This window comes from Scyliorhinus canicula, chromosome 30, assembly GCF_902713615.1.
Source record: "Scyliorhinus canicula chromosome 30, sScyCan1.1, whole genome shotgun sequence".
Classification (NCBI taxonomy): Eukaryota; Metazoa; Chordata; class Chondrichthyes; order Carcharhiniformes; family Scyliorhinidae; genus Scyliorhinus; species Scyliorhinus canicula.
This window is the reverse complement of record NC_052175.1, coordinates 15,445,490-15,462,884: the sequence shown is the minus strand read 5'-3', so window position 1 is coordinate 15,462,884 and position 17,395 is coordinate 15,445,490. Positions and strand designations below refer to the sequence as shown.

The following is a 17,395-nucleotide window of genomic DNA, read 5'->3' as shown; positions in this document are numbered from 1 at the left end:
ACTGCAATCATCTTCCTTTGTGGAAGGTGGGACTCTAGCCAATGGAGAGCTTTTCTGGTGTCCAATGCTGCAAATGCACCATCCACTGCCCTGTTCAGGCAGGACCTAACTTTGTTCTTTCTCAATACCGTCAGCATACACGCATGTTTTCCAGCATTGATCACGGAGATTGGCTTGTGATATTAAATACACACACCGCTGGAAAACTGCACCAAAAGAAACAAAGCAAGACGACTGCGTTAGCAAACACATAGGGCAAGAACAACAAAAACTGTTTAACAGAATGCATTGGCAAGCATAACACTAAGCAAGAGATTTCATTCACAAGTACACTGGAGCAGGGAACCTCCGTCAGAAACCCCACGCCAGGGGAATAAAATGGCCGTTTCCAACGTGGGAAATGACAGCACCTGACAGTCTGAGCCTTTGTTCTCTGGCTAGCTTTTTAATTGCAGCTGCTCCTTCTCCCTATTTCCTTTTCAAATGTCTACAGCATCATTCGAAAGGGAATTGCGTAATCTCCCGAATAGCTGCTTGTAGTAAAGCACTTTATTCTAACTTCCATGGGATACGTTTCTTCAATTTCTCTTTTTGTTGTGGTCAGGAATTTATGTCTCGATTGATTTGATTAACGAACCAGTTGCCAAGATCTTTCACTGTTTACCCTTCATAATTTTGACTGCCTCTATCAGATTGCCGCTGTTCAAGCAAGAAAGTGCCAATTGCTGGAGAATTGTTTTCAATATGGTTTCAATGAGGGCAGCATGGTGGCACATTGGTTAGCACTGCTGCCTCACACAGCCAGGGACGGCACGGTGGCACATTGGTTAGCACTGCTGCCTCACACAGCCAGGGACGGCACGGTGGCACATTGGTTAGCACTGCTGCCTCACACAGCCAGGGACGGCACGGTGGCACATTGGTTAGCACTGCTGCCTCACACAGCCGGGGACGGCACGGTGGCACAGTGGTTAGCACTGCTGCTTCACACAGCCAGGGACGGCACGGTGGCATAGTGGTTAGCACTGCTGTCTCACAGCACCAGTGCTCCGGGGTTGCACAGTGGTTAGCACTGCTGCCTCACAGCACAGTGGTTAGCACCGCTGTCTCACCGCACCAGGGATCCGGGCCGGCACAGTGGTTAGCACAACGCCAGGGACCCTGGATGGCACGGTGGCACAGAGATCAGCACTGCTGCCTCACCGCGCCAGGGACCCGGGGCGGCACCAGTGGTTAGCACTGCTGCCTCACAGCGCCAGGGACCCGGGGTGGCACGGCGGCGCAGTGGTTAGCACTGCTGCCTCACAGCATCAGGGACCCGGTTTCAATTCCGACCTTGGATGACTGCGTGGAGTCTGCACGTTCTCCCCGTGTCTGCGTGGGTTTCTTCCGGGTGCTCCGGTTTCCTCCCGCAGTCCAAAGATGTGCAGGTTAGATGGATAGGCCGTGATAAATAGTCCATTAGTGTCCAAAGGCTATCTGGGGTTACGGGGAATTTGAGGGGGGATTGGTTCTGGGTAGACTGCTCTTTCGGAGGGCCAGTGCAGACTGGATGGGCTGAATGGCCTTCACTGTAGGGATCCTATGATTCTATGGTGGGTAGATAATGACCAGCTGCTCTATTTAGCTTGTCTCACAACCTATACAAAACCCTATAGAATCCGTGCAATGTAGAAGAAAGCCATTCAGCCCACCGGGTCTGCACCGACCCTCTGAAGCAGCGCCCTCTCCCCATAACCCCACCTGACATATGGACACTAAGGGGCAATTTAGCATGGCCAATCCTCCTAACCTGCACATTCTGGGACTGGATTTACCCCATTATGATTCTCCAAAGTTACGTGTAGGTGCAGTTTCAAGGATCAGGTGACAGTGTGGAACAGGAAACACATTAGGCCAGTTTTTCGATTGAACCAAATCCAGGTGAGGAGGGAAAGCGGACATCTCCCTGGTGGAAAGATGTTCGGTGTTGGGGTCAAGGTGCAGCAAGGAAAAAGGAATATGAAACTCGTGAGAGGGAAGGAGCAAAACGAGGCGAGCAAAGGCAGGGATGAAAAAGGAGAACACGATTGGGGTAAGGAAGGTGGTCAGGGGTTAGGGAAGAGTGAGGTGGGGGGTGAGGTAAGGTGGGGGCAGAGGGAAAAGAAATTGAAGTGTGAGTAAAGGGAAAGAGAGATTAAAGGGAGCAAGCGACGGCAGACAGCGGTGCTAACCACTGTGCCACCCCTGTTCCCTGGTGCTGTGAGGCAGCAGTGATAACTACTGTGCCACCCCGGATCCCTGGCGCTGTGAGGCAGCAGTGCTAACCACTGTGCCACCCTGGATCCCTGGCGCTGTGAGGCAGCAGTGCTAACCACTGTGCCACCCCTGTTCCCTGGTGCTGTGAGGCAGCAGTGATAACTACTGTGCCACCCCGGATCCCTGGCGCTGTGAGGCAGCAGTGCTAACCACTGTGCCACCCCGGATCCCTGGTGCTGTGAGGCAGCGGTGCTAACCACTGTGCCACTCCAGATCCCTGGCGCTGTGAGGCAGCAGTGCTAACCACTGTGCCACCCTGGATCCCTGACGCTGTGAGACAGCAGTGCTAACCACTGTGCCACCCCGGATCCCTGGCGCTGTGAGGCAGCAATGCTAACCACTGTGCTACCCTGGATCCCTGGCACTGAGACGACAGTGCTAACCACTGTGCCATCCCGGATCCCCGACGATGTGAGGCAGCGGTGCTAACCACTGTGCCATCCCGGATCGCCGGCGATGTGAGGCAGCGGTGCTAACCACTGTGCCACCCCGGATCCCTGGCGATGTGAGGCAGCAGTGCTAACCACTGTGCCATCCCGGATCCTCGGCGATGTGAGGCAGCGGTGCTAACCACTGTGCCATCCCGGATCCCCGGCGATGTGAGGCAGCGGTGCTAACCACTGTGCCATCCCGGATCGCCGGCGATGTGAGGCAGCGGTGCTAACCACTGCCACCCTGGATCCCTTCCGCTGAGGCAGCAGTGCTAACCACAGTGCCATCCCGGATCCCCGGCGATGTGAGGCAGCGGTGCTAACCACTGTGCTACCCCAGACCCCTGGCGCTGAGACAGCAGTGCTAACCACTGTGCCATCCCGGATCCTCGGCGATGTGAGGCAGCGGTGCTAACCACTGTGCCATCCCGGATCCCCGGCGATGTGAGGCAGCGGTGCTAACCACTGTGCCATCCCGGATCGCCGGCGATGTGAGGCAGCGGTGCTAACCACTGCCACCCTGGATCCCTTCCGCTGAGGCAGCAGTGCTAACCACTGTGCCACCCCGGATCCCCGGCGATGTGAGGCAGCGGTGCTAACCACTGCCACCCTGGATCCCTTCCGCTGAGGCAGCAGTGCTAACCACTGTGCCATCCCGGATCCTCGGCGATGTGAGGCAGCGGTGCTAACCACTGTGCTACCCCAGACCCCTGGCGCTGAGACAGCGGTGCTAACCACTGTGCTGCCCCGCATCGCTGACGCTCTGGGACAGAGGTGCTAACCACTGTGCCGCCCCGGATCCCTGGTGCTGTGAGGCAGCAGTGCTAACCACTGCGCTGCCCCGGACCCCTGGTGCTGTGAGGCAGCAGTGCTAACCACTTAGGTATTTTGATTTGCTGTTCTTGTTATTGCCATTGTGTGTAATTTTAAAGATGGGCTGCACGGTAGCACAGTAGTTAGCACTGTTTTTTCACAGCTCCAGGGTCCCGGGTTCGATTCCCAGCTTGAGCCACTGTCTGTGTGGAGTCTGCACGTTCTCCCCGTGTCTGCGTGGGTTTCCTCCGGGTGCTCCGGTTTCCTCCCACAAGTCCCGAAAGACGTGCTGTTAGGTGAATTGGACATTCTGAATTCTCCCTCTGTGTACCCGAACAGGCGCCGGAGTGCGGCGACGAGGGGCTTTTCACAGTAACTTCATTGCAGTGTCAATGTAAGCCTACTTATGACAATAAAGATTATTAAAACAATTATTTTAAATATGGGCTTGTTATTGCCATTGTGGGTGTAAGTTTAAAGATGGGCTGCATGCTCCATCGACATGATGGTTCTGGCAAAGATCAGATCTGCTCAGAGTTGAGTCAGAAAGTAGATTTTTGTTTCCATGTGTTCTGCGTCCTGGTAAAACATGCTAGTAAGATTAAGGCTGTGAATGATGGGAGCAGCTTTGTGCAGTGTCTGAATGTGGGGGGGTTTTGTACTCTGGATGTAATGTGCTGATGTGATGGAGTCGGTGTACATTGCACTGTGGCGCCAGTGCAGCCGGCGTGACTCGATAAGTTTTGACATTTCACCACAATGGAATAAACAAAAAGCCCTGAGCGGGGTCACTAGGGTCAGTGAAGATGAAGAGAGAGTGTCATATTTCAGAGACTGCCTGAAGGAAGGTCCCTGGCCCTAAGTTTCACGGCAATAACATACTGTACTCGCGTAATCAGATGAGATCTTTTTCTTCTCCGCACCATTGTTAACTCTTGCCATATCAATCTGCTCAAAATTAGTTGGAACTTTTTGCCTGAGTTTCATTGTTTGCTGCAAATGCGTGTGTTTGCTCTGACAATTTTAAATGTGCTGCAACTAATGCTGTATATAGGTGCTTCTAGCTCAGGGGTGGGCAAACTTTTCCGTGCAAGGGCCACATTCAGAAATTCACAATTTTAAAGGGCCGCATAGTATATTAAGTTAAATAATTACTTCACCCGGTTATGATTGTGGGCGCCTCATACAGAACATAGAACAGTACAGCACAGAACAGGCCCTTCGGCCCTCGACATTGTGCCGAGCAATGATCACCCTACTCAAGTCAACGTATCCACCCTATACCAGTAAGTAACCCAACAGCCCCCCCCCCATTAACCTTTTTTTTTTATGACTTGGTGGGCCGCATGCGGCCCGCGGGCCGTAGTTTGCCCACCCCTGTTCTAGCTCCTTGAAGTTAAAGATTTTTTAGAGTCCCCAATTATTTTTCCATTTAAGGGACAATTTAGCGTGGCCAATCCACCTAACCACATCTTTTTTGGGTTGTGGGGGCGAAACCCACGCAGACACGGGGAGAATGTGCAAACTCCACACGGACAGTGACCCGGAGCCTGGACCGAACCCGTGTTCTCAGTGCAGTGAGGCAGCAGTGCTAACCACTGCGCCACCGTGCCGCCCTTCCTTCTTGAAATTAAAATAAACAAAATGGTCAGCACGGTAGCACAGTGGTTAGCACAGTTGCTTCACAGCCCACGTTCAGTTCCCGGCTTGGATCACCGTCAGTGCGGAGCCTGCACGTCCTCCCCGTGTCTGCGTGGGTTTCCTCCCACAGTCCAAAGATGTGCAGGTTAGGTGGATTGGCCGTGATAAATTGCCCTTGGTGTCCAAGAAAAAGGTTGGGTGGGGTTATTGGGTTATGGGGAATAGGGTGGATGTTTGGGCTTGGGTAGGATGCCCTTTCCAAGGGTCATTGCAGACTCGATGGGCCGAATGGCCTCCTTCTGCAATGTAAATTATATGAAATGTGATGTCATTCAAGTTAGTTCGAACCATTTGGTAAATTCTATGATTCTATGAAAATCGTGCATTTTTTTCCATCTCTGCATGTGCCCTAAATGCCCTGATTGTTAGAAGTCTGGGTTCTGTGAGCCCTATTGCCCTCCAATTCATTGCCAAAGCGACCATTCGATCAGTAATCAGCCCAAGACAAAAAATAGCAAAAAACATATTTGATGATGGGGCATCAGTCTCTCCTGGACCTTGCCCAAGATTGACAGCAATCAGGAGTGCAAACCTTCCTCTCAGTAGCCGATGGCAACCGCTTTCAAATGCGGCGCTCTGTTACGTTGGCTTATAGCCTGTATTAATTGAGCTGGTATAAGTACAATCTGGCAGTTACTGATCATTGGGTACGGTATTTTTAAAATGTTGTTCTTGAGAAGTGAGTGAGGCTAATGCGGCCACCTTTACTGCCCAGCCCTAAAGGTGGTGGGCCTTTTTATTACCTCCATCATGGTGCTATTGCTTCAGCTAATCCTGGAAGTTGTATGTTCTGGGCCAATGAAACCAAATGGTTCAAACTAACTTGTCTGATGTCACATTTCCTAAAATCATAGAATTTACAGTGCAGAAGGAGGCCATTCGGCCCATCGAGTCTGCACCGGCCCTTGGAAAGAGCATCCTACCCAAGTCCACGCATTTAATGGACATTCTGGCTGCTTCATTTCAAATGAGTGACGGGTGCTCCATCACATTCCACACTCGATGTTTGTAGACAGTGGAGAGGATTTTGAAGGATCAGAAAGCGAATTCATCGCGGAATACCTAGCCTCCGTTCTACTCTTGCAACCATGATGTTGATACCAATAGTTCAATTTTAGTTGTGGTAATCTCCCAAGATATTGGGGCAGCACGGTAGCATAGTGGTTAGCACAATTGTTTCACCGCTCCAGGGTCCCAGGTTCGATTCCCGGCTTGGGTCACTGTCTGTGCGGAGTCTGCACGTTCTCCCCGTGTCTGCGTGGGTTTCCTCCAGGTGCTCCGGTTTCCTCCCACAGTCCAAAGACGTGCAGGTTAGGTGGATTGGCCGTGATAAAATTGCCCTTAGTGACCAAAAAGGTTAGATGGGGTTATAGGGTTACGGGGATTGGGTGGAATTGAGGGCTTAAGCAGGTCGGTGCAGACTCGATGGGCCGAATAGCTTCCTTCTGCACAGTATGTTCAATGTACATTCAGTCTTCTATGTACCAAAATCCCGAGGACAGGAAATGTTGCCAAATATTGTCACTTCACATCGGCTCTCGAGTCTTTAGCTATCCACTAAAACCTGGCTGGAAATACCAATGCTGATATTGGAAGTCATGGAGTTCAGTTATTTATGACGCTGCAGCAGCAACATTTGGTAAAGGTGAAACCCACAAGAAAGAGACCCACTCAGCAGAAGTTTCATCGGCTTCCTGATGCAGAACGCTGCGAGTAGCAGAGAGCATTGTGCGAAAGATCGAGAGACGTTGCGCAAATAAATACTGGGCCAACCTGTGTCAGGAAGCTGAAGTCGCCTGCGGCAACGGACATCTCCATGCGTTACATGTGATCAAGAGGGTATTTTGTCCTATGCTCGCCAAAGATGCCTCCCTGAAATCTTCTGGGAGTACATCTCACAGTGATGTTCACTCCAGCAGGGTTACACAAGTAAACGGATGCCCTGCTGGAGTGAACATCACTGTGAGATGTACTCCCATAAGACGGACATCTCCCAGTCTGTGATCGATACTCTCTTGCAGCTTTCAATCGGGGGGGGGGGGGGGAACCAGGCAAGGATGGAATTCCAGCCGAACTGCTCCAGCCTCCCTCACCTCTGTCTTCTCCATGGCCGGATCCTGCTCCCAAAAACACGATCAGAGACATCACGAACCCTGGCACTTGGGAGGCAACACACCAACCGTGAGTCTCTTTCGTTCCCACAGAACCTCCTGTCTGTTCCTCTAACTATGGAGTCCCCAATGACAAGTGCTCTGTTCCTCTTCTCCCTTCCCTTCTGAGCAACAGGGACAGACTCTGTGCCAGAGACCTGTGACCCATTGCTTACCCCTGGTAAGTCGTCCCCTGCAACAGTATCCAAAACGGTATACTTGTTATAGAGGGGAATGACCACAGGGGATCCCTGCACTGCCTGCCGGTTCCCTCTCCCTCCCCTGACGGTAACCCATCTACCTTCTTCTTTTACCTGAGGTGTGACTACCTCCCTATAACTCCTCTCAATAACCCCCTCCACCTCCTGAATGATCCGAAGTTCATCCAGCTCCAGGTCCCTAACGCGGTTCTTGAGGAGCTGGAGTTGGGTGCACCTTCCGCAGATGTAGTCAGCAGGGACACTCGAGGTGACCCTTTTCTCCCACATTCTGCAGGAGGAACATTCAACTGCCCTAACCTCCATTCCCACTGAACAAACTTCCCAACTACTGAAAACTAAAAAAAAAACAATAAAAAAAAACTTGTTAGTTTAGCAATCCGACGGACAGAACTTTTTTATTGGTTAGAGGAGGAGAATGGGTGGGAGACACTACGTAAGTAGTGTTTCGGGTAAAGCTGTCACTTGAGAACAGCCCCTTCACAAACCACCTTCAACTTACGCTGACCGCACTGCACGTGTGCAAATCTCCCCGGAACAGCCAATCAGAAGCTCTGCTCTGCTGCCCTCTGCTGGATGCTGACAGACCACCCAGCTCCAGCCGTACTCTGACATCACTGATAAACACCCATTCCTTAAAGGTGCATTTCTTAAAGGTACATTTCTTAAACACCATTTCTTAAAGGTACTCTCACATGACAATTCCCATCCCAATTGTTGTGTTCACATATACTCGTAGAGCTCCTTGTAGCAGTGATAACAACCAGTAATGAGGTGCTGAATGATCTACATCCAAGTCCTTGGGCATAATTTCTGGGGGAACTAACATTTAACACCAGTGTTGCCAGGGTGCTCTTTGAGGTTTGGGTTAAAATACTTTATGCAGGCAGGGCAGAAGGAACTTTGCTTTATATCTGACCGAGAAGTGTAAATTCTGTAAATGCTGCCCCAGAAGACGATAGACTGCCCTCCTCTTTGAGATTTACCCTGGGGGTCACCACCCCTCGGGCGACGGGCAAGGTTGAGAAGGTGGGGTCTTAATGAATAACCTCGGCCAGTACAGGAATTGAACCCGTGCTGCTGCCGTTGCTCCGCATCATGAACCATCGTGTCAACTGAGCTAATCGACAACCCTCCCCACCCATAATGCATGATATATCTGATCTGGGAGTGGGGGGGGGGGGGGGGGGGGGGGGGAATATCTGATCTTTGTGCCATAGTTTAGAAATTGCCCTACTCTGCGTCAGATTTGAATGTGAATGTTGTTATTAATGTGACATTTCCAGCCCTGTCATCTTTCCTCCTAATGAACATAGACTTACTGGCTGCCCTAGATATTTGGAAGTAGTGAGCTTGATGTGGTGTTTTAGTAGCACTCTACTCCTTTTGCCATTGATGTAATCCCTGATGAAGCTGTCATTTCTATACAGTTAACAAAGTAAACAAAGTATAGATGGCACGAGCAGTTCTCAAAAGCTGAACAGATCTTTCTTTGACTTCAGGCATTTTAGTTTTCGGACACTTTTTATTTTAGAAATCTGTTCCCTGGATCTAAAATAAATGTGATTGTGTCTTTAAAAGGGAAGTGTTTGTAATACGGATGGAAACATTCTGGCTCCTCCTTCACCCATATTGTGACTGAGCGCAGATTCAATCATGTTGCTTTTAATTTAACTATTTTCTTTCAGAAGGTATTCAACAATTTCGAGCAGAAGGAATTGGAAGCAACTTATTGGCTTAGTTTAGGAGGTAGAAGACAGAGAATAGGGGATAATAGGTATGTACCCAAATTGCAGGCAGGTTGTGATTAGTACGGTCACAGTGTGGCCGTGGTTCTTATGACCAAACGTTGACACTCATAGAACTATAGAATTTACAATGCAGAACGGAGGCCATTCAGCCCATCGAGTCAGCACCGGCCCTTGGAAAGAGCACCCTGTCCCCACGCCTCCACCCTGTCCCCACACCCTCACCCTGTCCCCACGCCCCCACCCTGTCCCCACGCCCCCACCCTGTCCCCACGCCTCCACCCTGTCCTCACGCCTCCACCCTGTCCCCCCACCCTGTCCCCACGCCCCCACCCTGTCCCCACGCCTCCACCCTGTCCCCCCACCCTGTCCCCACGCCTCCACCCTGTCCCCACGCCCCCACCCTGTCCCCACGCCCCACCCTGTCCCCACGCCCCCACCCTGTCCCCACGCCCCCACCCTGTCCCCACGCCCCCACCCTGTCCCCACGCCCCCACCCTGTCCCCACGCCCCCACCCTGTCCCCACGCCCCCACCCTGTCCCCACGCCCCCACCCTGTCCCCCCACCCTGTCCCCACGCCCCCACCCTGTCCCCACGCCCCCACCCTGTCCCCACGCCCCCACCCTGTCCCCACGCCCCCACCCTGTCCCCACGCCCCCACCCTGTCCCCACGCCCCCACCCTGTCCCCACGCCCCCACCCTGTCCCCACGCCCCCACCCTGTCCCCACGCCTCCACCCTGTCCCCACGCCTCCACCCTGTCCCCCACCCTGTCCCCACGCCTCCACCCTGTCCCCACGCCCCCACCCTGCCCCCACCCTGTCCCCACGCCCCCACCCTGTCCCCACGCCCCCACCCTGTCCCCACACCCCCACCCTGTCCCCACACCTCCACCCTGTCCCCACGCCTCCACCCTGTCCCCCACCCTGTCCCCACGCCCCCACCCTGTCCCCACGCCCCCACCCTGTCCCCACGCCCCCACCCTGTCCCCACGCCCCCACCCTGTCCCCACGCCTCCACCCTGTCCCCACACCCCCAACCTGTCCTCACACCACCCTGTCCTCACACCTCCGCCCTGTCCTCACACCTCCACCCTGTCCCCCACCCTGTCCCCACGCCTCCACCCTGTCCCCACGCCTCCACCCTGTCCCCACACCCCCACCCTGTCCCCACGCCTCCACCCTGTCCCCACGCCTCCACCCTGTCCCCCACCCTGTCCCCACGCCTCCACCCTGTCCCCACGCCTCCACCCTGTCCCCACGCCCCCACCCTGTCCCCACGCCCCCACCCTGTCCCCACACCCCCAACCTGTCCCCACGCCTCCACCCTGTCCCCACACCCCCAACCTGTCCTCACACCACCACGCCTCCACCCTGTCCCCCACCCTGTCCCCACGCCTCCACCCTGTCCCCACGCCCCCACCCTGTCCCCACGCCCCCACCCTGTCCCCACACCCCCAACCTGTCCCCACGCCTCCACCCTGTCCCCACACCCCCACCCTGTCCTCACACCTCCACTCTGTCCTCACACCTCCACTCTGTCCTCACACCTCCGCCCTATCCTCACACCTCCGCCCTATCCACACAACTCCGCCCTATCCTCACACCCCCGCCCTATCCCCCCACCCTGTCCCCACGCCTCCACCCTGTCCCCACGCCTCCACCCTGTCCCCACGCCTCCACCCTGTCCCCCACCCTGTCCCCACGCCTCCACCCTGTCCCCACGCCTCCACCCTGTCCCCACGCCTCCACCCTGTCCCCACGCCTCCACCCTGTCCCCACGCCCCCCACCCTGTCCCCACGCCCCCACCCTGTCCCCACGCCTCCACCCTGTCCCCCCACCCTGTCACCACGCCCCCACCCTGTCCCCACACCCCCAACCTGTCCCCACACCTCCACCCTGTCCCCACACCTCCACCCTGTCCCCACGCCTCCACCCTGTCCCCACGCCTCCACCCTGTCCCCACACCCCCACCCTGTCCCCACGCCTCCACCCTGTCCCCACGCCCCCACCCTGTCCCCACGCCCCCACCCTGTCCCCACGCCCCCACCCTGTCCCCACGCCCCCACCCTGTCCCCACGCCCCCACCCTGTCCCCACGCCCCCACCCTGTCCCCACGCCCCCACGCCCCCACCCTGTCCCCACGCCCCCACCCTGTCCCCACGCCCCCACCCTGTCCCCACGCCCCCACCCAGTCCCCACGCCCCCACCCAGTCCCCACGCCCCCACCCTGTCCCCACGCCCCCACCCTGTCCCCACGCCCCCACCCTGTCCCCACGCCCCCACCCTGTCCCCACGCCCCCACCCTGTCCCCACGCCCCCACCCTGTCCCCACGCCCCCACCCTGTCCCCACGCCCCCACCCTGTCCCCACGCCCCCACCCTGTCCCCACGCCCCCACCCTGTCCCCACGCCCCCACCCTGTCCCCACGCCCCCACCCTGTCCCCACGCCCCCACCCTGTCCCCACGCCCCCACCCTGTCCCCACGCCCCCACCCTGTCCCCACGCCCCCCACCCTGTCCCCACGCCCCCACCCTGTCCCCACGCCCCCACCCTGTCCCCACCCTGTCCCCACGCCCCCACCCTGTCCCCACGCCCCCACCCTGTCCCCACGCCCCCACCCTGTCCCACGCCCCCACCCTGTCCCCACGCCCCCACCCTGTCCCCACGCCCCCACCCTGTCCCCACGCCCCCACCCTGTCCCCACGCCCCCACCCTGTCCCCACGCCCCCACCCTGTCCCCACGCCCCCACCCTGTCCCCACGCCCCCACCCTGTCCCCACGCCCCCACCCTGTCCCCACTCCTCCACCCTATCCCTGTAACCCTACCTAACCCAACCTTTTTAATCACTATGGGCAATTTAGCACGGCCAATCCACCTAACCTGCACATCTTTGGACTGTGGGAGGAAACCCACGCAGACACGGGGAGAACGTGCAGACTCCACATGGGCAGTGACCCAAGCCGGGAATCGAACCTGGGACCCTGTAGCTGTAAAGCAACTGTGCTAACCACTGTGCGGCCGTGCTGCATTTCCTTGGCACTTTCTCCCCCTCCAATCTCACTTATCATCCTCATTCCCCTGTCATCTACCCCGGGAAATTATGTTCAACTCATTTCTTTCTCTGAGGTTTGTATTTTTTTGAGGAAGTAACAGGTAAGGTGGATAAAGGGGAACCTGGATTTCCAAAAGGTATTGAACAAGTTTCTGCATTAAAGGATGCAAAGTGGCAGCAGTGTGTGCCATCTGCAAGGTGCACTGAAGCAACTCGCCATGGCTCCTTCAACAAACATCTGGCCTCTACCAGCTAGAAGGAAGACGGCTGCAAACTCAATGATACACCATAACTTGTATGTTCCCCTGCAAGTCGCTCAACACCCTGACTTGGAACTGTATCACCGATTCTTCAAAACCCTCTTCCGAACAGCACTGTGGGTGCATCTACTTCATATGGACTGCAGCGGCCCACACATCATCTTCTGTACTGTTGTTCCACCAAGGAGGGCACCTCGGGCATTTTGCTTCTCCTTAATAATGAATTGATTGAAGAGCACTTTAGGAACTTTAGAGGATGGGGGTCAAGTGCTTTAAAATTCAATTATTTTCTCCATTACTGCACTGGTAGATACAATCAGACCTTGAAGACAATTTGGCGGACAATAAATATAATTATTTTCAAATGTTCAGCAACGGGGAGCCGCAGTGAACAGAGCTGTCAACATCACATAAGCTGAGCACAGGTTTATGCTGAAGTTGCTGAGGTTTTCCCCCTCGAATAGAATGGTTTAGCCTCACAATAAATGTACTAAAACCTGTTGATGGATAACGTTGAGTACTGAGAGCATTCTAATTGTGCTTGCATTTCAGGTCGCTGGAAGGAAAGGTTTCCCCCATGTGATCTATGCCCGACTCTGGCGATGGCCAGATTTACACAAGAACGAGCTCAAGCATGCCAAGTTCTGCCAGTTTGCATTTGACTTAAAGTATGACAGTGTCTGTGTCAACCCATACCATTACGAGAGAGTGGTATCACCTGGAATTGGTGAGTGGTGAAGTCTGTCATTTCAGCACAATTCGTGATAAACCGAAAAGCCAAACAGTTTTGAAACTGTTAACCTTTGTTTGTTCCCAATTATTTGGCACCTTTCAAATGCCTCCAGTCAGCTTGTGGATTCGGAAAGGAAGTGTTTGGGGCGATACTGCTCTTGTTTTATTTTGATGTCTCACTCTAAAGCCTTCAGTATTTTAGAAAATTAGGTGAGAAGACCAGGCATCAAGAAGTTAACATTCAGTAAAAACTTCTTGAACTTTGTAGAATTCGATGAAAACCGAAGAGACTGTAGGGACCCCCAAGTTGATGACATGCCTACTATTCCCTTACCAGCCTCCCTGAACAGGTGCCAGAATGTGGCTTTTCACAGTAACTTCATTGAAGCCTATTGGTGACAATAAGCTATTATTATTATATAGTGTAGATATTGATTTAAGAGTGAAATGGGTAGCTATGGATCTGGCTTGTTTAGAAATACATGGTGCTAGCTCGACTCTGCAAAGGCGATTACCAGGTGAAGATGATGATTTATCATCTTGTTCAAGGACAGAATATCACAGGTGTTTAACATAGGGACAAGGTCACAGGTTAAATAGGCATGCGGAGAATCGTAGTGATGACCATAGGCTAGAACTCTCAATGTAGGGAAACTTTGGGCAGCATGGTGGCGCAGTGGTTAGCACTGCTGCCTCACGGCGCCAAGGTCCCAGGTTCGATCCCGGCTCTGGGTCACTGCCGTGTGGAGTTTGCACATTCGCCCCGTGTTTGCGTGGGTTTCGCCCCCACAACATCATAATGTGCGGGGTAGGTGGATTGGCCACGCTAAATTGCCCCTTAATTGGAAAAAAATGAATTGGGTGCTCTGAATTTTTTTTTTAAATAGGGAAATTTTGACCGTTTCTGTAAAGTTAGATGTAAAACAGGGCAGCACGGTAGCATAGTGGTTAGCGCTATGGCTTCACAGCACCAGGGTCCCAGGTTCGATTGCCGGCTTGGGGTCACTGTCTGTGCGGAGTCTGCACGTTCTCCCCGTGTCTGCGTGGGTTTCCTCCGGGTGCTCCGGTTTCCTCCCACAAGTCCCGAAAGACGTGCTGTTAGGTGAATTGGACATTCTGAATTCTCCCTCTGTGACCCGAACAGGCGCCGGAATGTGGCGACTAGGGGCTTTTCACAGCAACTTCATTGCAGTGTTAATATGAGCCTACTTGTGACAATAAAAGAAAAGGGGGTAGAACATCAATAACTAGGAATAGGAGGGGTTCATTTTTCTAGGCAATTAGATGAGAACCAGCACATTTTAAAGAAGCAAATATGAACTGTTAAGCAAAGGAATCGAAAGAGACCATCTTGACTGGGATTAGTTTGATGATGCATTCTCGTTTCCCAGGAAGACTCAGCCAGCCAAGGTTGGTTTGGAACTGGCTGCAGGAGGTCACCAGGGTGTTATTACTGGAGCAGAATCCCAGTCAGTGTCTTATCTTCTAGAAATGCATGTCAGGGACATGTGGAGCATCTGGTAACCGTGGAATAAATACTACAATTGATTTTTCATCAGGGAGTCTAATACGTTTTCTAAAAATTGCTTGACATACACTCTTTTGAACTTACGTTTTATTCAACCCTACCCAGAGATTGGTTTGCAGTTCAGCTATTTTATCTTTTTGATTTATTTTCTCCCCCATCTGTCTGAAGTCCAGGTTAAAGGATAGGCCGTTGACTGTATTTTCATAGCTCAAAGGGGGTCAGCTCTGTCGTTACGCACATGATGCTGGGTGGCTAGAGGCACAGACTGCTCTCCCTCTTACTGCTAGTTTCTGTTCCTCCCGCAGGCACTAAAACGTCTGTTTTTCTGTTCTGCAGGTCTCAGTCTCCAGAACACAGGTTAGTGTTTTAAATTACTTAAATGAACCTGAACATGTTTGTTAACTGTGTCCTTCCTCATTGTCGAGACAATGTCCTATTGTTGTACTGAGGTTTATGTGATGTCTTTACTGACCGTGGAATAACTGCGCAGAGCAATGTGGAATTAAAAACGTTTTTTTGATGGGATGTGGGCATTGCTATCATTAATTACCAATCCCTAATTGCCCTTTAACTGAGTGAGTAACGTGGTCATTTCAGAGGGCAGTTAAGAGTCAACCACATTGCTGTGGGTCTGGGGCCAGACCAGGTAAGGATTGTCGATTTCCCTTCACTAAAAGGACATTGGTGGACCAGGTGGGTTTTTACAACAATCGATAGTTTCATGGCACTATCACTGAGACGAGCTTTCAATTCCAGATTGAATAAATTGGATTTAAATTCCGCCAGCTGTATGATAGGATTTGAACCCATGGCCCCAGAGCATAAACCCAAGTCTCTAGATTACTAGTCTAGTGATATTACCGCAACGCCACTGGTTCCCCATTATTGTTCAGTAAACCTACATTAATGGCTGTGCAGGGGGTAAAGGCTGATATTTTGTTTGTGTAGAATAACCCATCTCTCTATTCTTCTATGGATTTTTGCTTAATAAGATGAAAGAATCTGGAATGTTGCGAGCCAAAATTGGTTGAATATCAATGACAACTTGTCATGGAGCACTTTTAACATAATGCAATTTCCCAAGGCCATTCATTGGTGTGTTATGACAGCAAGTCCAGAAGGCAATATTCCAGCAGAGGACTAAAAAAAAACTTGGTCAAAGAGGTGTGGTTCTTATTTGTTTTAATTAAGGGCCAATTTAGTGTGGCCATTCCACCTACCCTGCACATCTTTGCGTTGTGGATGAAACCCACGCAGATACGGTGAGAATGTGCAAACTCCACACGGACAGTGACCCGGGGTCAGGATTGAACCTGGGACCTCCTCGGAGGTGTGTTTCTTAAATGAGGAATGAGAGGGAGGTTCAAATTCCAGAGCTCGGGCATGGGCACTTGAAGACATAGCTGTTCGTGGTGGAGCAGTGGAAATCCAGGATGCTGAAGCCAGAATTCGTTGAGCGCGCACCACCAGATTTGTGAGGCTGGAAGAGATGGCGAGGATGGGTGAGATCAAAGAGAGATTTGGAAACAAGGTTCTGAACTTAGTCGAGCTGCCGCTTAACCATTTGCCAATGTAGGTCAGTAATCGCAGGCTGATGGGTCAATGAGATGAGGCGCATTAGGGTTAGGCCAGCATTTGTTGTTCATCCCTAGTTGCCCTTCAGAAGGTGGTGGTGAGTTGCCTTCTTGAACCGCTGCAGTCCTTGATGTGTAGGTACACCCACTGTGCTATTCGGGAGGGCTCCATAACTTTGTCCCAGCGACAGTGAAGGAACGGCGATATATTTCCAAGTCAGGATGATCCGTGACTTGGAGAGGAACCTCCAGGTGGTGGGGTTCCCAGGTATCTGCTGCAACGGCAGAAAGGTCAAAGTGGAAGCAAGATGGAAATTAAATTGAGGTGATCCATGTTTACAGACTGAAGAGCAGTGTTCTGCAAAATGGTCACCCAATGTGGTTTCCCCAATGTGAAGCCGACCACGTCATGAGCGCTGAATACAATATACTGAATTGAAAGAAGGGCACCTTAGATCGCTGTTTCGCCTGGAATAAGTGTTTGGGTCTGCGGATGGAGAACAGAGGAAGTAAATAGGCTGGTGTTGCATGGCCTGTATTTGAACGGAAAGGTGCTGTGAGAAGTGAAATTGGTGTCGGGGCGATTGAGGTGTAGACAGGTTGTCATGGAGGGAATGGTTGCCTCGTGATACTTAAAAGGGGGAGGGAGGCGAAGACATGTTTGGTGGTATCATCCAGGAGGTGACACAAATGACGGAGAATGAGTTGCCGAATACAGAGTGCTTAGAAGACGTTGCTGTAGGGTATGGATTATAGCTAAATTCAGTAATGTGCGGGCAATAATTGTGCACAGTGATCAGCCACCCCCAAATGTACTGATAATCTGTTGTGCTATAAATTGTGACAGACCCCATGTTTGTCCCTTGTGTCTTGGGTCCTAGAGCAA

General features: G+C 52.8%; 1 protein-coding gene across 2 annotated transcripts in view; it reads left to right on the top strand.

The window, feature by feature from the left end:
- LOC119958628 (mothers against decapentaplegic homolog 4-like) overlaps positions 1-17,395 on the top strand; it is a 99,741-nt gene that overhangs the window by 37,753 nt on the left and 44,593 nt on the right. For both annotated transcript variants that reach the window (XM_038787110.1, XM_038787109.1), the window contains exons 3-4: positions 13,228-13,402; positions 15,272-15,292. In XM_038787110.1, coding sequence (XP_038643038.1) covers positions 13,228-13,402; positions 15,272-15,292 — 196 coding nt within the window. The remainder of the gene's footprint in view (positions 1-13,227; positions 13,403-15,271; positions 15,293-17,395) is intronic.